At 52.3% G+C, this 20722-nt stretch overlaps 2 protein-coding genes across 7 annotated transcripts in view; one reads left to right on the top strand and one right to left on the bottom strand.

Annotated features, from left to right (window-relative positions):
- Positions 1 to 10: 10 nt before the first annotated feature.
- On the bottom strand, positions 11 to 13261 carry KCTD10 (potassium channel tetramerization domain containing 10). 5 transcript variants are annotated; one of them, XM_041488312.1, is made up of 7 exons: positions 13173 to 13261; positions 10491 to 10704; positions 6167 to 6336; positions 5589 to 5675; positions 4948 to 5000; positions 3965 to 4160; positions 11 to 3350 (listed from the first exon to the last, which is right to left on the bottom strand). In XM_041488312.1, exons 2-7 carry the CDS (start codon positions 10696 to 10698, stop codon positions 3132 to 3134), a joined length of 933 nt encoding a protein of 310 aa, XP_041344246.1. In that variant the 5' UTR covers positions 10699 to 10704; positions 13173 to 13261; the 3' UTR covers positions 11 to 3131. The 5 variants fall into 5 exon arrangements, with proteins under 5 accessions (XP_041344246.1, XP_041344250.1, XP_041344245.1 ...); XM_041488316.1 differs by lacking the exon at positions 13173 to 13261 and adding an exon at positions 12438 to 12670; XM_041488311.1 differs by lacking the exon at positions 13173 to 13261 and adding an exon at positions 12427 to 12557.
- The window catches only part of UBE3B (ubiquitin protein ligase E3B), a 21403-nt gene continuing 13476 nt past the window's right edge, over positions 12796 to 20722 (top strand). Inside the window, exons 1-13 of one of the 2 annotated variants that reach the window (XM_041488309.1) lie at positions 12796 to 12852; positions 13284 to 13366; positions 13771 to 13966; positions 14308 to 14428; positions 15199 to 15258; positions 15569 to 15673; positions 15761 to 15857; positions 16518 to 16603; positions 17285 to 17367; positions 17912 to 18017; positions 18677 to 18797; positions 19386 to 19563; positions 19846 to 20015. In XM_041488309.1, coding sequence (XP_041344243.1) covers positions 13806 to 13966; positions 14308 to 14428; positions 15199 to 15258; positions 15569 to 15673; positions 15761 to 15857; positions 16518 to 16603; positions 17285 to 17367; positions 17912 to 18017; positions 18677 to 18797; positions 19386 to 19563; positions 19846 to 20015 — 1288 coding nt within the window. In that variant the 5' untranslated portion in view covers positions 12796 to 12852; positions 13284 to 13366; positions 13771 to 13805. Of the gene's footprint in view, positions 12853 to 13230; positions 13367 to 13770; positions 13967 to 14307; positions 14429 to 15198; positions 15259 to 15568; positions 15674 to 15760; positions 15858 to 16517; positions 16604 to 17284; positions 17368 to 17911; positions 18018 to 18676; positions 18798 to 19385; positions 19564 to 19845; positions 20016 to 20722 lie in introns of those variants that run through there. The other variant, XM_041488310.1, reaches the window with a different exon arrangement.

Genomic DNA, 20722 nt, shown 5'->3' with positions numbered 1-20722 from the left:
GACTCGCATGTAAATATGAAATATCTTCTAATTTACCATGTTATATTAAAAAACAAAAAAAAAAAACAAAAGTACATAATGCAAACATCAACCATACACTGAAATCCAGCTGAAGCTGTTCTGTGCAGAAGTCTGGACAGGAGGGAATGATTGTACAGAACAGGAATTTGCTGTTGTCCATGAAACAATTCCATTAAGACTGAAAGATTCTACCTATGCTTTGCTCTAAGGTAGGATGGGAGCTTGGAGCTTTGCCCAGGTGCTGCTCAGGGGATCCAAACCTGTCTTGGGGAAGTGCAGGAGCAGCTGCTTTGGGGCTATAGGGAGAGAGAGGTGGGAAAGGGGCACCAGGGCTGGTCCCTGTCCCCTCCTTGTGCAGCCCCAACCGTGTCAGGAGCTGGGAGGGGACAAAATCCCTTCCCCAGGGGGACTTTCCTCAGCTCCCCTGGGCTGTGCTGGCACTGCTGGTGCTGGAGGATGGAAGCAGCCAGCTCAGCTCTCCCTGGCTCTGGGAGGCAAGGAAGGATAATCTGAAGAGCTGCTTGTGCCCAGGACACCTGCCCTGAGCCCCAGCTGCACCTGAGAGCTCAGAGTAAAACCATTTAGAGAAACGAGGCTCAGGGCTGAGAGCATTTGTGCAAGGGCATGACGAGGGTGTGCCCAGAGCAAGGACAGGGGCAGCAGGTAAAGGACAGGCCCCAGGACAGCACAGCTTGGCTGCACCACTCCAGAACCTCGAGGGTGAGCTCAGGAGTGAGTTAAGACAGAGTCTGCCCACAAATGCAGTAACAAAACTGAAATGGAAACTTTAACTTTCCTGGAGTGACTTTGCTAAACCAACAGCTCTACAAAGCACTGTACAAAGATTAAAAACAGCCCTCCCCTTGGTTTTAAGAACTTAGTTTGCATAACCTGAAAGGGAAAAGCCTGAAGCCAGTTAAGGATCTATTTACAGAGAAGTTAATCACGTAGCTGTGACCTGTCAGGTGCTTAGTACTGATGTCACCTCCTGGGGCTGAAGCTGCTCTGCCCCACAGGACTGGATTTGGTCTGGGGTCTGCAGGTCTGCACAGCCGGGGAGGAGCTGGAGAGCTCCCAGCTGGAGTGAGCAGGGTTTGCTGCAGGACTGGTGCTGCTGGTCCCTGGTCACCCTCTGCTGAGACACAGCCTCCACCCCCAAGGGCTGCTCCAGATGCTGAGAAGCCCAGTAAGAGCCCAGTAATCACCAGTAAGTGTCAAAGTACACAGTGCTGGAGAAACAGCAAACCAGGACTTCCCTGCCTCACCCTCAACTCATCCCAGCCCTGAGGGGAGAGGCACTGGCTCCTTCCCCCTCTGCACTGCCCTAGAGGGTGCTGCAAACAGGTTTAAGTACAACTCAAACTGGAAGCCCTGAGGTGTCAGGACAGAGCTGAAGCTGCTGAACCCCAAGGAGACTGTGGAGCTCTCAGTGAACAATCAGCAGCTGCAGGAGAAAGAGGAGACAGGTACAACCCCCCCACCTGCCACAGCCAGCAGCTGCCTGCAACGTGGAGAAGTCTTTGGTTACTAGAAAGATGGCCTCAGATTAAATTGAAAATCTTTGAGCTTTACTTGATGATTCAAAACTGTACAGCCACTTCCTGGTGTGTTTCAGCTTCTACCAACGAGCTCTGTGGAACAGAAGAACGTGGCTGGTGCTGCTGCAGCACCTTTGGTTTTTACACTGTTCCCACGTCCTTAGCAGCCCTGAGCCAGGAGCAGGGATCCTTGGAGCAGGAACACAGAGCTGCTGCTCCAGAGGAGTGTGGCTGTTAAAGCCAGTGCTAAATATTCCAGAGAAAGGGTCAAAAGAAACTCTAGCCCAGGGCAGAGTGCTCTGGTGTCACCCACGGGTGCTGCTGCAGTGCAAGTTTAACACTTCCTACCTCAGGTTTCTCTCCCTGCCAGGACTGGTGACCTGAACTGTCACAGCTGTGGCTCTGCTCACCCCTATGGAATGACACCCCACCTCCCACCACCACTGTCACTTGACTCCACAACAGGCAACAGGAGACAAGGAGGTAGATAAAATATTCATTGACAAGAGAAAAGCACTTGTAGAAAACCACAGTGCAGTGGCCTTCTCCATGCTCTGCCCTTCCACACACAGCTGCCATGGCTGGGAGGATTTGGAACAGCCTCAGGGGGAAGTCAAACAGGGAATATCTGCCTCTGGGCCACTGCCTGCTTCTGTTTCCCCTCACTCAGAGCAAGGCAGTGCTCATGTATCAGCTCCAGAAGGGAACCAGGGCTGCTGCCCCCCACCAGCACCCCCCAACATGGGGGGATTGAACCTGCTGTGACTCCTGGTGCCTGAGAGCTGCTGGAAACCAACCCCCAGCTGAGATCCAGGCTCAGGCAGAAGCTCTAAGCACTGACCAGTACCAACACCACTCCTAGGGAAAGCAACCATGGACAGTTTGCTCCTGATTCTCCTCCTTTGGGCGGAATTTTAACCTTGAACTTTAGGGATAAAACAGGGATGAGTGTCCCCAGCTCAGTGCTGCAGAAGTTCCACTGAACCCTTGGAGGAGCAGATCCCCAGAGCTGTGGGGAACCTGAGGGAGCAGTCCCTGCTCCCTCCCACTGCTCTGAGGGATCCCTTTGCCCCCAGCACTCCAGGAATCTCATCAGCCTGTGCATTTTTGTTCTTTGGGGAGTCACCCAAGGCATTCCCAAGCTCCCTCCTAGGAGCCAGGAAGCTGTGCAGCAGCCTTGGGTCCAGGTCCCTGCCTTTCCCCCCAGCCCAGGAGGGTCAGGGAGTGCCTGGAGGGAAGGAGGGTGGCTGGCTGACCTTTTGTTTGCTGTTTTGGTTTTAAAGTGCAGGATCATTACCAAAGCCACAGGAAGCCAGTCCTCCTCCTCTCCAGCACAAAACAGCAACGACAAGAGTGCTAAAAATTCTGGGCATTTCTCCAGCTGCTCAACAGGCCCTTCCAGGCTGCCCAGTAACCTCATTGATCCTCGCCCTACAACTACTGCATTTAAATACCCCAAATAACCTAGAGTTTGTTACAAATCCCAATTTACAGACTGTGCTGGACAGGAGTTGCACTGCCTGGTCCTGCTGCAGGGCAGCCCCTTCCCCAGAGCTGAGGGGGTCCCCAGGCTCACTGGTGCAGGTGGGCCCTGTCATCCGGGCGCTTGATGTGGATCCTCCGCACGCGCTCGATGCGCTCCCGCTCCTCGTCCTCCTCCAGGTGGTGGGAGCGCCCTGCAGCCCCTCCCGTGGCTTCCAGGAGGGCATTGTCCGGCCCCCTCCCATCCTGGGATTCGTACAGAAGAATGTTCAGGGTCTCCTCGTAAATTCGGGCTTCTGGGAACTCCACCTGGCAGGCAGGGAAGAGAAGGTCACTCACTGCAGGTTTTACCTCGGTTTGAATTCCTGACACCCGGTGTTACAGTTCCTCAACTGCACCCCAGCCACAGAAATCCTTTCAGGCACAATCCTTTCTATTCCATTTTTTGTTTCCAACTTCTGAGTCCAACAACAAGTTGGGTTTTTGCCAGAACCAGGCACATGTCTCCTGGAAAAGGGAAGAATACAGGGAAGGTGTGCCATTGCTGGGTCCCTCCTTACACAGGGGTGTAGAGCCAGGGAATGGTTTGGGTTGGGAGGGACCTTAAAGATAACTTAGTTCCATCCCTAGATCATCTACTTGCAACCCCCAAACCCAAATGTAGTTAAATGCACAAGTTTGTCTGAAGATAGAGCTCGACTGAACATTATGGATACCACGATGCACTATGGAATACCACAGGGCTTTATGGAATATCCCAACTGCCCAGTGCAGGCAGCTCCTGCTGCACTCCCAGGATGAGCTCCAGCTGCTGCCCCACTCTCAGTGCACTGATTATCCTCCAGAGGTGCTGAACAATGACAAAGTGCCAGCCTGTTCAGCTGTCAGGGTGCCAGGCTGGAGCATTCCCAGTTTTCCTGTACCTTGGTTTGCTTTTTCTCGGTGGCATAAACGATGGAGGTGCAGCAGACCTCGGCGATCTTGCGGCCCTGTCCGTAGAAGGACCAGCAGCAGATCTCATCCCCAATGACATCCTTGATGAAGAGCACCCTCCCGTTGAACCTCAGGGACAGCTTGTCAAAGAGCTCAATGTTCTTCAGCATGTTGTCATCGGAGTTGCTGTGGGAATGGAGGCAGCAGCAGGAATTTGCAGAGCACACGAAAAGAGCAGGAGCAGTGAGCACTGACAGGTCTGAGATCCCACATTCCTGTGTCACAGAATCCCAGGATGGTTTGGGATGGAGTGACCTTAAAGCCCATCCAGTGCCACCCTGTGACATGGGCAGGGGCACCTTCCACTAGCCCAGGTTGCTCCAAGCCCCATCCAACCTGGCCTTGGACACTTCCAAGGATGAGGCAAACCAAAGAAATTAATTCTTATTATTTCACTACTACAGGCAGGAAAACCTGAAGCAGCAGCAATACAACAGCAACAGCCCTGTGAACAACTGTCCAAGGCCATTTCACCCAGGTGCAAAATCCTATCAGCCAAATCAAACCATTCCTGAGCTCAGCACCCTGGATGAGCACTGTTATGTCATGAAACTTATAAGGGAATAAGGGAAAGAGGACAAGGCCCCCAGTTTGATGATTTCACCACTCACTGAGCTCCCTGTGCTCAACTACCACACTGCAGTCCCTGGGAATGCAGACAGCACTTGGCCAGGAGCCTCTGCCAGCTGCACCTAAGGATTAGAGGAACTCCTCTGGCACAAAAATAGCACAGGCTCAGCCTTCCATGGATGGCAGCAGACTCCCTTATGACTTCAGTTTGAAATTAATTGTGAAAAAATGGAGTGCCTGCCAACACCAATCTGTCATCAGGTCTGGGGGAAGAAAAAGGAAACTTTTATAGTGGATTTTAGTCTATGAAAAACTTCTGGCAATTCCACCTGAAGTCACGTACCTGGTGTAGGAATATTTGTTGTTGCTTCTGTTATAGAGCAGCTTCACTGCTGGCTGTAAGAAACAAAGCACAGATGAGCTCCAGGGAGCACAGCCTGAGCTGGAACCTCAGCTCAGCCCAAGGCCCCACAGAGAAGCTGCCAATGACAAATTCCCAGTGGGATTTCTGTGGTGTTACTGCTGTTGCTGCAAACCTGTGATGCACAGGTTGGCAATGGGGCTGCAATCCCTCCTGACCCCTTCCGGGACTGGATCCTCATCTAGTCTTATCTTCCCTCTGTCTTATCAGCACCCCCTGCTATGTGCAGGGACACCTTCCACTATCCCAGATTGCTCCAAGCCCTGTCCAGCCTGGCCTTGGACACTTCCAGGGATGGGGCAGCCACAGCTTCTCTGGGCAACGTGAGCCAGGGCCTCACCACCCTCACAGGGAAGGATTTTTTCCTAATATCCCATCTAACCCTGCCCTCCTGCAACTTAAAGGCATCACCCTTACCCTGTCACTCCATCCCTTGTCCAGCACTCTAGTTCTCTCGGAGCCCCTTTAGGCACTGGAAAGAGCTCTGAGGTCTCCCCAGAGCCTTTTCTTCTCCAGGATGGACACCCCTAGCTCTCCCCATAGCACATCCCAGTCTCTCTCACCTTGTTGGAGGTTGCAATCAGCTTCTGCTCCTCCTTGGAGGAGGTGATCACCGGGACCTTGCAGAAGGGCTCGTACGCGTCCTTGTTCTGTGGGAGAAGAACCAAACAGCAGCTGAGTGACAACAGATCCCAGGGCACACCCACATTTCCTGGGAATAATCTCTGCTGAGGGATCAGTGTCCAGTCTGTCCCTGTGGTGGTTTCTGGACTGTGGCTGGCCAGGCACCATTCTTTTGGGAGCACCTGAGGTGTCCATTCCAGTGCTCCACCACTGAATGTCCTGCGCCCAGTTGAAGAGCAGGATCTGGAATAGAGCTTCTCTCAGACAGGACACTAGTGACAACAGCATCAAACCCAAGATGGCAACCTCAGAGCATAACAAAAAACACAACAGGACTACCAGCAGCTCTGAGAAAAAGCTGGTTTTTCTAGATGTGACCAGACTCCAGCAGATGGCAACATGATCAATTCCCATTTCCATCCCAGCCTCTAAAATCAACACACGAAGACCAGGAGAAAATCCTGCTCTGCCCAGATACTGCTGCCCACCCCCAGCTGTCCATGAGCCCTGTGCCCACCTGCAGGGCTGCCTGGCATTCATCCACCAGCCCCTGCACCAGGTAGTACTTGGCCTCAGCCAGCAGCTCCTCAATCTCCCGGCGGCTCTCCGGGAGCGGCACGGCCCCATCCCGCAGGTAGTTCAGGATTGTCCCAAAGTGCTTCCCACAGCGGTCGATCAGGATCCAGCCTGGGGACACAGGAAGGCCACAGTAAGGACAATGTGGTTAAAGGCCTTGGCAGAGCAAACTGGTAAAGGACATGATGGAACAGGGAGTGTGAGGATGGAACGGGGAATGTGAGCAGGGAGTGCGGCACAGCTGGAGCTTGGGACCATGGTGGGAGGAGAATCAGGGAATGGTTTGGGTTGGAAGGGATCTTCAAGCCCATCCAGTCCTTGCTATGTGCAAGGACACCTTCCACTACACCATGTTGCTCCAAACCCCTCTCCAACCTGGCCTGGGACACTTCCAGGGATCCAGGGGCAGCCACAGCTTCTCTGGGCACCCTCAGCATTCTCACATGGAAGAATTTCTTCTCAATATCCCATCCAACCCTGCTTCTGACAGTGGGAAGCCATTCCCCCTTGTCTCATCCCTCCATGCCCTTGCCCAAAGTCACTTTCAGCTCTTCTGGAGTCCCTCTAGGCACTGCAAAGCGCTCCAAGGTCTCCCTGGAGCCTTCTCTTCTCCAGAGAAGAAAAGAGCTACAACCAAAGCTGTGGGTGCAGCATCCACATTTCACCTCTCGCTGCTGGGATCAGGCTGGACCCTGGAAAAGTCAGGCAGTGCCAAGGCTGGAGATTCCCTGAGTGAACAGATGGCCACTCTCACAGGCTGAGGCTCAGGAATGCAGTGAGGAAACGCTTGTGGGGAAGGAGTCATATTTTGGACAAATAAGGAAAGTAGGTTAAAGCAGCCCCTGTGTGCTCTGCATGAATGGAATTACGAGGAAAAGTCTGAACATTTGGTTCAATCTGGAAAGGGAACATGGCCTTTTCTGAGGGAAAAGAAGACACTCTGCAGCAGCTCACTCCAGGCTTCCCAGCTCCCTCATTCCTGCTGTCCACAGACAACAGAAAGTGTGCTCCAAGTGTGATTTTACAGGCTGGAACAACAAACTGGAGAAAGAAATGATGGAACAAAGGGCTGATCCAGACTAATGGCTAATCCAACTAGAGCAGAAAAAAGCCCATATGGTAGTGCAGAGTACAGAAAGCAAGAAATCCCATTTTAGTGGGAGATTTAGTGAAAGGTGTCCCTGCCCATGGCAGGGGTGGAACAAGGTGAGCTTTAAAGTCCTTTCTGACCCAAACCATTCTGGGATTCTGTGATAAAGAGGAAGCACAAGCCATGGTAATAAACCAGGACATCCATATTCTACAAATGCAGCTACTTCCAAGCTCACTGGAGCACACAGGAAGGTAAAGGGCCAGCTGAGAGCAGAATTACCATCCCCAAACTCCTCTGTGATTCCTCATAGGCTGTAAAAATCTGCTGCAGCTTCATGTTTACAGATGGTGAAACTGAAGCAGAATTGCTCATTTTCATGTGGGGATGAGAAAACACTTCCAGTAGTGTTGCAAAATCAGGGTGACCACTAGAAGAACTTTAAAAACCCTTCTGCTTCCCCCAAACAGCCCAAAGGAGATGAGTCACAGGGAAGTGACCCCAGTGCCACTCAGCCACAGCAGAGCCAACAAGTGGGCTGAAGTCTTCTGGAGTAATTTTTTAATTGCAGTGTTCCAAAAACATCCTGTGATCCATTTAGGAACACGGACATGGAATCCATGGGCTGTATGGAACCCATGGTTTGGGATGGAAGGGAACTTAAAGTTCCAACCCCCTGACATGGGCAGAGCCACCTTCCACCATCTCAGGCTGCTCAAGCCCTGGCTTTCCAGGGATGGGGCAGCCCCAGCTTCTCTGGGAATTCCATCCCAGCCTCTCACCACCCTCACAGGGTGGACTTCTTCCTAATATCCCATCTATTCCTGCCCTCTGGCAATTTGAAGCCATCCATCATTCCAGGCCTTTGCAAACAGTCCTTTCCCACCTTTCTGTCAGCTCCTTCAGGCCCTGGAAGCCACACTTAGGTCACTCCAGAGCCTTCCCTTCTCCAGGCTGAACAATCCCAGCCTTTCCTTCCAGCAGAGCTGCTCCATCCCTCTGATCTTCCTGGTGCCTCCTCTGGGCTCTCTCCAGCAGTTCCAGCTCCTCCCTGTGCTGGGCCCCAGGGCTGGGGCAGCTCTGCAGGTGGGGTCTCACCTGGGCAGAGGGGCAGAGCCCCCCTCTCCTCATTGCCTTTGTCCATGGACACATCACACCTTTAGAAATCCATCTTTGTCTTACAGGAATTCTCAGGGACAGGATCCAAACACTCCAGCTAAAACCAGATATTTTCCAACCAAGTCCTGGCAGGTGAAACAGGAGCCTGATACTGGACACTGCCTGAGGCTCCACTCTCTTATCAGCAGCTGGACCAGGAACAGCTTCCCCATCAACAGCAGCAGGGAGTCAGGGAAAAAAAGATAATCGGAAACAGGTGGATGCACCTGGAAAAGACACATCCTTCTCCCTGCTCATTACCATCCAAAGAAAATGTTCCAAATATGCTGATTTGCTAGAGTTCATCAATAATTTCTAAGCTGAAAGCAATCATTTGCCACCCACAGCCAGAGAAGCGCAGACTTTTCTCTTCCAGCCTGAGGAACAGCAGGTTGGAATTGTTCAGCTGGGAGGAGGAGCTGGGATCTGAATCCCAGACACAGAGCAGGACCCTGTGTGCCAAATTCCAGACTGGTTCAACCCAACCCCTTCCACTTGCTCCCCAAGCCTGGCTTCTTTTCCTAAGAAACGTCTTGTTTGGTGCCAGGTTTTGGGTGTGACCAATTAGGAGGATTTTTAAGAATTCCAGATAAAGTGTTTCCTTTAGCAGCCCCAGTGCTATTGTCCCAGTTTCCAGGCAAGGGGAGATAAAGCAAGAACTGCTGCAATGGGAGTGTCTGTGTTACAACATACAGGAAGTATCAAATTCCTCTTAAAACACAAACTGGTTCCATGGAACAATCCCACACACACACTGTGGGAGTCACAGCAAAACAAACTTGGGATTTTAAGTCCCAAACAGTGGGAGAAACTCCAGTTATCCTCAGATTTGAGGTGCAAACAGCACCTGCACTTCCAGAGCCTCTGAGCCCTGGGAATGGGATGTCCCAACCATCCCGTGCCTGCCCAGGACACTGGGATCATGCCAGGGTGAGTTTCCAAAAGGAATTTGGAATTTCCAATCCATTTCCAACCATGGCAAGTCTGGAATTATCAAATTCAGCACAGCAGCTTCAGGAAGAGACAGGAAGATCCACCCCAAGTTTAGCAAAGGGAGAATGTTCACAACATTTCACTCCTCCAGTGCTCTCAGTCAAGGTGTTGATTCCCATTTGACAGGTTTTTTTTCCCAAACTGGACTCAGTGTTGATTCCCATTTGACTTTTTTTCCAAATTTGACCCACAGACTGACTTTTTCAATGCAAGCTCCATGATCTGTATCCAGGATAAGTACCCCACAGACCGTTTGATCCAGAGCCCCAAATCACAGCATCCATACTCCTGCTTTATCCTGGCCTGGGATTACACCTGGAACAACACAGCTCTGTTTTCCCCAGCTTAAGTATAAAGACTTCTAGCTAAACCAGAAATATTCAGCTAATCAGGCTGTATTTTTACATTTTTCCCCTTCAAATCTACTTCCTTTTATCTCAAGAAAGCTTATCATAAACCTCTAAACACACAGTTTTAAAGCACTCAGAACTCAATCCACTCTGTAATGCAGCTTCCCAGATGTATAATCATGGAATCATGGAACAACAGCATGGTTTGGGTTGGGAGGGACCTTGAAGATTATTTAGTCCACTCCTTGCCATGGGCAGGGACACCTCCCACTATCCCAGGCTGCTCCAAGCCCTGTCCAACCTGGCCTGGGACACTTCCAGGGATGGGGCAGCCACAGCTGCTTTGAAAACCCTGCACCAGGGCCTGCCACCCTCACGGGGAAAGATTTCATCCCAATATCTAGTCCAAACCTATTCTGTTATCCTGCTACTCCAGGGCTTTATAAATATTCTCTCAGTGGTTCTTGTGGCTCCTTCAGGTACTGCAAGGCCACAATTAAGTCACCCCAAACCTTCCTTTTATCCAGGCTGAACAATCCCAACTCTCCCTTGCAGGAGAGGTCCTCCATCCTTCCAGCCCTACAAACAGAAATTCCTCTGACCTTCCCACGACCCCTGTGACTTTCCCTGCCCAGGAAGGACACAGAGGGCACCAGGAACACCCCAATCCTTACCTTCACTGTCCGTGAGCACCTCCATGCGCCCGCTGAACATGGCCTTGAGCATGGTGTCCTGCTTGGTCAGGGTCTGCATGGTGGTGTAGTACAGGGCCCCCCCCACGTTCAGCTTCACGTACTTGGAGCTGGGGCTGCTCCCCTTGAAGGACGTCGTGCGCGTCGCGGCCGCCGGCACTGCTGAGCTCACCACGCTCTCTCCCGACATCTCTTCCTGCAAGGAAAGGGTGCCCAGCTCAAGGGAGCAGTTCCCAGCTTGAGGAAGGACTTCCCAGCTCAAAGGAGCAGTTCTCAGCTCAAGAAAGGACTTCCCAGATCAAGGAAGGATTTTCCAGATCAAGGAAGCAGCTCCCAGCTCAAGGGAGCAGTTCCCAGCTCAAGGAAAGACTTCCCAGCTCAAAGCAGCAGTTCCCAGCTCAAGGAAGGACTTCCCAGCTCAAAGGAGCAGTTCCCAGCTCCAGGAAGGACTTTTCAGTTCAAGGAAGGACCTCCCAGCTAAGGGAGCAGGTCCCACCCTGGCAGTGTGACACCCCTGCTCCCACGGTGTGTTTCACACCTCGGCTCCTCCTGTGGCTCTCCGTGTGAAGTTCTCAAGTGTTTTAAACGTTTCACTCTCAGGAACTGAAGGATACTCCTGGACACAGCCCCTGTTTTTTTCCCCCCGGGAAAAGCCTTGGGAATGCTGAGCTGGGTTTTGCACTGCAAAGCCAACACTTTCCCACAACAACTGCTTTCATTTCTTACACAACTCCACAGCTTAAAGCTCTTACTCCATCAATAATCTGGGACGGAATTGGGCAATTCCCAACACACACAAGTGGAGCAGATGATTCCTGCGAGTCCAAATGCAGAAATCAACAGATTCCCCAGTGCTAAAATGCAGAAGATCCACAGGTTTTCAAGGTTTTTTTCCCTTGGAGCAAACAGGGAGAGCACACAGGAGCTTTTCCTGCTCTTCCCGGCCCTCCCACACTGCTCAGAGCACCAAAATCCAGCCGGACAGAGCAGCCTGCAGCCACATTCCTGTCACCTCCTTGTCACCGAGGTCACACTGGCACGGGCACAAGGAGGCTCAGCACCACAAATGCCCCCGGAGCCGTTAAATCCTTAATCACTTTGAGCCTCCTTTCCCACAGGATGGGACAGGGTGGGATAATTAACCCCTTCCATCCCTGCTCCTCCAGCTCCCACGGCTCCGGGATGAGCTGAACCGAAGGATTTTTTGCTTCACCGCCAGGAAACTCCCAAAGGAGCCGGAGTTGTGTGGCACAGGAGAAGGGCAGGGATGGCCTGGAGATGATTCCATCACCTCTGAGATGCACAGGCAGCAACCTCAGCTCACGTTCCGGCTCCCTCCGGTACCGGAACAGCCCAGCTCGGGCAGGAATGAGCGCGGGGTTCCAGAGGGGATGGATCCCACCACGACCCCAAATCGCATCCCTGCCCTCCCCAAACCACGGGGCACGCTGGGGACGGGACACGGCCAAACCAGACCGTGACCACCGCCACTCCCGGGGATCAGACTCCCCCCGGGACCCCTCTCTCCAGCCTGGGGGCTGGCCCAGCCCCTGGGATCTGCCGCTCTCGGGGGCCGGACCCCCAAATCCTCACCCCAACGCCTCCCCAGGGCAGCGGCTCCCGCACGCACCCGCGGGCAGAACCGCTACCCGCAATCCCCGGCCCCTCCGCCTCTCTCAGTCCCCCTCCCACGGCCCAAAGCCCCTCTGAGCCCCCCGACCCAGAGTCCCTTAACCCCCGCAAGGGCCGGAGGCCCCTCAGCTCCCCCTGCCCCGGCGAGGCCCGGACCCCGCAGCCCCTCACACCCCCCTCCCCATTCCCCCATCAGCCCCTCACCTCTCCTCCCCCGCGAGGACCCGAGCCCACCCCCGCCCTGCAGGCCCGTCCCCCGCGGCCCGCGCCGCCCTTTCCCCCTCACCATGAACGGACCGAGCCCCTCGGAGCGAGCGAGCGGGAGCGCCGGGCGGGGAACTTCCGCCCCTCGCCTCGCTTCCGGCGCCGCCCGGGTGCTCCCCCAAACCCGTCCGATGGCCCGCCGGGCCCCCCCGGTCGCTGCCGAGCTGCGCTGCCGCTTCGCAGGCTTGGCACAGCCCGGTTTGGCCCGGCTCGGTTCGACCTTTCCGGTACCACCGGGACGCAGAGCTGGGTGTTCTGCCTGCGCCCAGCCGGTGAGCGGGCCGGCGGAACGGCAGCGGCGGGGCGGGTTGGCGGCCGGACGGGGAGCGCGGACACGGGGGCGAGGAGGGGGCTGCGGCCGCGGCCTGGGCGGGGGAACCGGGAGGGACCGGGGGGTTCCGGGGCCGCTGGGCCCGGCCCGGCCGGCCCGGTGTCCGCCGGGACGAGGGTGAGTGCCTGGAGGCTGCCGGCAGCGGCGGGGCCCGGCGGGGTGGGCGGCGCGGTGGGAGCCTGGGCCCGGGGAGGCTGCGGGAGGGATGCGGGGGCTGCCAGAGGGGCTGAGGGGGCTCTGAGGCTGCTTTGCGAGTCCTGGGAGCTGCAGCCCAGCTCGAGGGCTGTGGGTGGCTACTCGGGGGTGGCACCTGCTCCGGTCCCCGGCGCCCCGGGTCGCTTTGTCCTTCCGTGCTGTCACACACGGAGTTATCCCTCCCCTCCAGCCGCCTGTGCTGGTGACCGCCGCCGAGCCGCGGTGCTGCTTCTCCCACTTACCGTTTTCCTTGCGGGTGCAGCGAGAGGTAAATCGGGTCCAAAGGACTCGGAACTGCGGAGGGAAAGTCTACGTCCCCAAATCAGCCGCGGGGAATGTGCTTGTCCATGCAGGAGCTGCCCGAAGCCTCTGGATGGGGGTCATGTGAGTGTGTAAATGAGCATCACACGCTTCCCTTGAAGAAGTGACCCCTCAGGTGAGTTCTTTGTTGCTGTTTATAAAGCTCTGGTTGACCCTGGGTGTTTTATCTGGTGAATGGCAATAAATCAGTGTCCCTTGTGCCCTTTGCCTCCTGTCCCTGGCTGGAGAGTTGTTCTTATCTGTTACCAAGGAAAGAGCAGAGGCTGGAGAAGGGAGGTGGAGCACAGTGTCAAAACCACTGATTTGTTTGTTTTTCCACTTAAAATCTCCCAGCCTGCTGTGGGCTGTGCTGGAAGGATTCCCTGCCAGTGTTTTTGTGTCCCTGCTGCAGCCCCGTGACCGTCACTGGGGTTTTTTTCATCCCACTTTTCCCTCTGCTGTCAGATTCTCCCCTCCCCTGCAGGGAGCCAAGAACTGCCTTTCTATGAGTGTTTTCTCCACTCTGCTCTGGTTTTCCAGGTGTTTGCTGCGAGGATCCTTTGCTGCCCCCAGCCATGTTCAGTGCCAGCCAATCCTCCAGGGCGCAGTTCCTGGACAAGGCGCGGCAGGCGCGGGAGGAGCGGCGGGAGCTGAAGGAGAGGGAGAGAGCTGCAGTGCAGCTCCAGGCTCTGGTCAGGAGGTTTCTGTGTCGCTGCCGCCTGCAGAGGGACATCAGGTGTGTGGGATTCATGGGGTCATGCAGTGGGTTGGCTTGGAAGGGTCCTTAAAGCTCATCTCATTCCAAACCCCTCGCCGCTTGTCACTAGGCCAGGTTGCTCCAACCTGGCCTTGGACATTTCCAGGGATGAGGCAGCTTCTTCCACCCTCACAGGGAAGGATTTCTTCCCAATATCCCATCTAACCCTGTGCTGTGTCAGTTTGAGTCCACTCTCCTTTTTCCTGTCATTCCAGACCTTTGTAAAGAGTCTCTCTTCATCTTCCTCCTGGGGCCCTTCAGGGAAGGAATTCTTTGCTCAGTGATTGCTGTTTAACTTCTTGTTTTTCCCTCTTTGCTAGGAGAGAGGTGGAGGATTTCTTTGGGACAAATGAATGTGGCTCAAGTAAAAGAAGTGCCCTGTCTGTGTTCAGGATTGCCAGGAAGCTGCTGTTTGTGTTCAATCCCAAGGAGGACAAGGAGGTGAGGACACTGCCCTGACATCCCTCCGTGCTTTTGGGGACAGGTTAAATATGTTTCATTCCTTACTCAGTGATCTTGGGGGTTCTTGCAATATATTTTGCCTTCAGCAATGTTCTCTCTGACTGCTGGTCCTTCCTGAAGGATTGAAACAGGAGAAGCCTTGAATTTTTCAGCAATGGTTCTGTATTTGGGACATCCTTTAATGGATGTTTCTCCTGGTGACTGTGCCAGCTGCAGGAGCTGAGCAGTGCCTGGGGATTTTGGCACACCCCAGTTCCCCAGGCAGGTACATTGGCACAGCTCCCAGAGATCTGTGCTGGCACAGGGAAGGCTGTTTATCCCCCTGCAGCTTTTCTCACCGTGCCCTGAACTTGTGGGTTCAGAGTGAAGCCTTAAAATGATGATCCCAGGAAGCTGTGAGGGCTGACTGGAAGGAAAGCAGTGGAAGATGGAAAGCTGTGTTCCAATGGCAGCAGCAGTGAGGGATTTTTAATCTCTATCCCATGGAAATCTGTGCTCAAATGCAGCTTGCTGTAGGTACAGCACCCAAAAAAAGCCCTGTGTTCCAAGGAGGGAATTCTGCACAGCAGCAGCAGTGTGATGTGTGTGCTCCTAGGGAAGGAGCCATCAGGATTCCTGTAGGGAATGTTCTGGGAACATTTGCTGATTTGAGACAGAGAGATCTTCCTCCCTCTGCTGAGCTGTTCTTGTGCTTTTCCAGAATAGCCCTTCCTGTAGTTAGAACTAATCCCACCTTTGGATTTTCCCAGAGGTTTGAAAAGCTGTGCCGTTGTATCCTGAACAGCATGGATGTGGAGAACGAGCCCAAGGTCAGCAGGGGGTTTGGTTTGGTTTTAACTCTCTGTGTGGGGATTTACTTTGCTAATATGTAATTTTAAGCTTGCAGAAGCCCTTGAACACTGTGGAGATTCCACAGGGAAAGTCTGGACAAATCCTTTAGTATTCCTGGGATATTTTTACCCCGTGCAGCCACGGGACTTAAAGGACACTTGGTTTCTGGGGTGGGCGATGTGGGAGTTTGGGGAGAGGAGCATCTCGGTCCCACTGCTGGGTTCAGTCCCCAAACTCTGCCCAGCAGTAGCTCAAACCCTGATCCCTCTGTGCATCCCCCCTGCTCAGGTGTGGTACGTGTCACTGGCACTCTCCAAGGACCTCACACTTCTCTGGATCAAACAGATCAAAGACATCCTGTGGTTTTGCTGTGAATTCCTCAAGCAGCTCAAGGTAAGGACTGTTGTGTTTTCTCTCCCTGCATTTGGCAGGTGGCACAAGGCTCAGTGGATTTGTTAACTCTGCTGTTTGTTATCCCAGCCTGACATCCTGCAGGACTCCAGACTGGTGAACTTGCACCTCACAATGCTGGTCACCTTCACAGACACTTCCACCTGGAAAATCCTGCGGGGAAAAGGTTGGTGCATCCAAGTCTTTAAACCATGGATTTGGGACTTGGTGTTAAAATCTACTGAATGCTCTGGCATAAGTTCCAGAGAAGCTGTGGCTGCTCCATCCCTGGAAGTGTCCAAGGCCAGGTTGGAGAGGGTTTGGAGCAACCTGGGATAGTGGGAGGTGTCCCTGCCCTTGGCAGGGGTTTGGGATGGGATGATCCTTAACATTCGTCCAACTCAAACCATTCTGGGATTCTGTTTCTGCACTTTGGTTGCCACAAAGATTCATTCTGCTCCTGTGTTTGCCCAAAACAAGGATTCCCTTGGGATTAGACTCTTCCCCTTGGGATTAGGCTGTTTCCCTTAGGACACCAATAGCTGCTACAGCATTTTTATAATATTCCAAAAACCCCCACACGAGAAGTGTTTAGAGGATAAGGGAATGTGCTCTTAGCTCTGGAGTTTTGTGGCAAATAGGTGTAGAAAAGGCAGACAAGCAGTGGGAGGAAATGAGACTCTTAGAGCCTAAACAATACAGTGTGAAATGCTGCCAGAATGATGGGTTTGTGTAGAAGGACAAGGACTTTGTGCCAGCAGGGCTTGGGCAGTGACAAACCTTCCTATGGGGGAGTCAGAGTGGTGCTGTTGTGCTGTGGGAGTGACATCAGTGCTTTAACCCAAAGGTGAGACCCTGAGACCTGCCATGAACCACATCTGTGCCAACATCATGGGCCACCTGAACCAGAAGGGCTTCTACTCCGTGCTGCAGGTCAGTCTGAGCTGCCACAGTCCCAGCTTCACCCAAACCAGCCCCAGCCCTGCCTGTGCCCCTCTCCTGAGGAGCTCTTTGGGTCTGTGCTGGGGTCTCAGGGATGAGCTGCTGGTGATTTGTGCATGATTATATTTTTCTCAAGCAAAGCAAAAATCTCTCAAGTTCTCAAGTAAAGCAGAGTGTCCCCACCTGAGACCAAATCCACCCTTCCCCTTCTGTCACTGCTGCTGAACCTAAATCCTGCTTAATCACCTCATCATGAGATGGACAGGGACAAGTCCTACATAATTTTGCCAAACTTTGCAGCTGCCACATTGTATTGATTGGGTTTGTTTGCTGCTCTGCTGGGAAAAGGAACTGATGTAATGAATCTTTTAAATAAGAATTACATTACCAAACTCTGAGCCTTGCCTGTTAATTTTTAAAGCCTGTGAGCACAGGTTCTAGGGAAATAAGTCCTGCAGAGTGTCTGATTTCATTGCAGTATCTCTCTTCTGCCATTATTAGTCTGAAGCCCTTCTAGTTCTGCCAAATATCTTGTAAGAACTGGATTTTAGGCTGCTCTGATGTTCTTTTTCTCTGCATTAAATAAACTTAATGTCTTTCAGGAGTAATAGTATTTTTTTTTTCCTAAGTGCTACAGGGTTTTTATATTTTCATTTATTCTTTCCAATCCAGATTTTGCTAACTAATGGCTTGGCAAGATCCAGACCTTCCCTGTCCAAAGGTTCCTTAACTGCCATCTTCTCCCTTGCCTTGCGGTGAGTCAGCTGGAGCTGCTGGGGGATTTGCAGCCAAAATTGTCTTTTTATTTTAGTGGGATTTTTTTAAGACTTCTCATTCTTTTAGTGGTTTTGTGCCATTGAGAATATCACCCTGAGGAAAGAAGTTGCTTTAGGCAAATGGCACACTTTGCTGTCACCCTTTTTCAGATTAGAGTGGCTTTGAATCAGGAATTAGTGTGAGCCTAAACTTGAGGGTGCACTTCAGTTCAGGGTGAGCTTGCTCTGAGAACAGAAGTGTGAGTCAATGATCTTTTGATCTTTTCCCTGGGATGCTTCAAAGCCATGTTGGAAAGGGCTTGGAGCAGCCTGAGACAGCGGAAGGTGTCACTGCCCATGGCAGGGGTGTGGGATGGGCTGAGCTTTAAGTTCCCTTCCAACCCAACCCATTCCCTGTGTCTCTTGCTGAGGGAATTCCCAGGATCCAGTTCTGGATGGCTCAGTTTGAGGCTGTGTTGCTTTCTCAGGTTGTGTTGAGCTCTGAAGTCTCTCTCTCTCTCTCTCTCTCTCTCTCTCTCTCTAGCCCTGTGGTTGCTGCACAGTTTTCAGACAATCTGCTGAGGTCCTTCCTGATCCATGTCATGTCTGTGCCTGCTATAATGACTCACCTTGCTACTCTCACCCCTGAGGTAAGTGGGTGATCTCAGAGGACTGATTATCACACCAGGGCACTTGTTATTCCATTTTACCAGCTCTTGGAACAGAGCTGTGGCATTTCTCTTTGCCAGTTTCAATTCTCTGTTGTGAAAGCCTTACAAATACTCTGGATTTCTAATGCAGAAGTTATTAACACCAGTGGGATGATGGGCTGAACTGCCCTAAAATACCTAAATAAATAAATAATAAAGGCATATATGGCCCACAGCTTGAATTTCTCATGTCCTTGCTCTTCCTTTTCCATAACCACAGACAGAGCCAAAGCCAAAATCACCCTTTTGGGTGGCAGAGGCTCTGTAGGGGTGACAAGTGTGCTGCCCACTAATCCAATTCAACCTGCTTGGTGCAGACAGGCAGGTTTTGTGCCAAATGGGCAAATCCTGTGTTCTTGCAGACAGAGCATTGCAAAGGTCTGGCTCCATCTCCAGCATGCCCTGTTCACCTGCCAGGGGTTTTATTTCCCAGCCCAGCTCTGTGTCAAACACTCTGTGGGGCAGAATGTTTGACACTAAAGCAGCCTCAACTTGCTGCTTTATTTGGGAAGAGGAGCCAGTGCCAAGTGCTGCTGGCAGGTCAGGAATGGGAATGTGCTGCTTCCCAGCCTCAGTGGCCCTTCCATGCTGTGTTCCAGCGCCTGGCAGTGATGGAATCCCACGATCTCTTCCGGAAGTTCATCCTGTTCCTGAGCCGGGAGTCCCAGTGCCGGGATGTCTGCGTGTGCCTGGAGGGCAGTCACACCCTCTGCTTGCTGGGTGAGCACCTCCTCCTCTTCTACTGGGCTTGAAAAAGAGTCTTGATTCTGATCTTCTTTTTCCGTGGAGAAGAGCTGCTTCCAACTCATAATTTTTAAATGTTATTTTGATAATTTTCTCTAAATAATGACTGAGGTGTATTTTGGGATGTTACAGACAAGGTTTAAGACCTTTGCAAAGGGAAGAAGGGTCAGAGATTTGCTCTTGTATCCATGTCATGCATCGTCTCTGCCAGCTTTTCATTTGGACTCTTGAGTGTGGCAGACTTGGATCTCCCTCCCCTAAATGCTGCTACATATTTAAATTCACATTTCTGCAAAAGTAACAAGATTACCAGTTGGGACTCTGAGATAACCATGTGGTGTTGCTTCTTGTAGTTTGTAGAAGGTGTCGGTGGGAAGGTGGCCAAAGGGACATGTCACCTCAGGGGTTGATGTGTGCTGGAAATGGCTTCCTGCAGGGTGGCCTCTGAGATCACTGCTGACACAAATCATCCCCTGGGACTGGGAAAGGATTCACTTCACCTGTAAGCCCTGTCCCACAGCATCTGTTCCTCCTTAAGCCTTGCTGTGCTGGTCCTTCCTCCAGGCAATCTGGTGTTCCTGGGCTCCCTGAATGACCAGGTGCTGGAGGAGGAGACAGCTCATTTTGTGGGGGTGCTCATCCACATGCTCTCCTACTGCCAGAAGTATGTGTCCCAGAAGAAATCCAACCTCACCCACTGGCACCCTGTGCTGGGCTGGTTCTCACAGACTGTGGATTATGGGTGAGTGGGAAGGACCTCACTGAGAAACATGATGAAGCCTCTCCTTTTATTTTTAAATTTTTATATGTTGCAAAGTGGTTTATGTTTTGAAATGAGCAGTGAGAATAATTCCTCAGATGTTTCAGGTTCTAGCTGCACAATAAACTAGCAGCATTCCTGCACAAACTATTCCGTGGGTGGGTGCATATTCCAGTTTGGATTATGAGCTAAATGGATCAGTATCACTGCCTGGTGTTTTATTCCAAGCTGCCTTCTGAGCTGTCCCCCTGCTCTGTCTTCCAGGCTGAACGAGTCCATGCCCCTGCTGACCAAGCAGCTGCAGCACCTCTGGGGGGTCCACATGATCCGGATCCTCTTCAGTGATGTGCTCAGCAAGAAACTGCTGGAAAATCAGGAGATAGCTCAGCTGCCAGCACAGCCAATCTCCCCTCAGAACAGCCTTCCTATGAAAAGTCAGTTCTGGAGGGTTTTGGGGGTTTTTTTGTCTCTTTGTGTGTGTTTATGTAGATTTCTCTTCCAGACTTGCAGGGCTTTGACTTTTCCACTTACACCAAAAGCTTTGAATAATTACTTGCAGCAGCTGCTGCTGCTTAGGTGGAGGTGTGATGCCTCCTATTTGTAATTCCTCCTTGGAATGCTTCTGTGACCTGGGGCAAGTCTCTTTCTTTGGTGCTGGGAAAATATTTGCTTATTTTAGCAGCTTCTTTTCATAGTTTTCTCAAGTAGCTGAAGTGCTTTTGGCAAAACTTAAGACTTCCAAGGGAAGATGAGAGCTCAGCTTGCCATGTGGAAAGCAAGGTGAAGCTGGATCCTGCACCTGTGAGGTGTGGTGATCCTGCAGAAAAGGATTTGGGATAAGATAACTGTAAATCTGATATTTTCTAGCTGTTGCCCATAACACAGGATCCTGTGGTCATTATTTGCTGCAGTCAGGACTGTGGATCACGAGGGAAGGGCACTTACAGCTCATTCTGTTTTCACCTTGTCCTGTAGAGCATGTATAGAACTGTGGAATGGTTTAAATTGGAAGGGATTTGGGGCCATGGGCATGGACACCTTCCCCTGTCCCAGGCTGCTCCAAGCCCTGTCCAACCTGGCCTTGGACACTTCAGGGATCCAGGGGCAGCCACAGCTTCTCTGGGCACCCTGTGCTTTGGCA

This window comes from Pyrgilauda ruficollis, unplaced genomic scaffold (genome assembly GCF_017590135.1).
Source record: "Pyrgilauda ruficollis isolate IOZ18807 unplaced genomic scaffold, ASM1759013v1 scaffold9, whole genome shotgun sequence".
Taxonomy (NCBI): Eukaryota; Metazoa; Chordata; class Aves; order Passeriformes; family Passeridae; genus Pyrgilauda; species Pyrgilauda ruficollis.
This window is presented reverse-complemented; position numbering and strand designations above follow the sequence as displayed.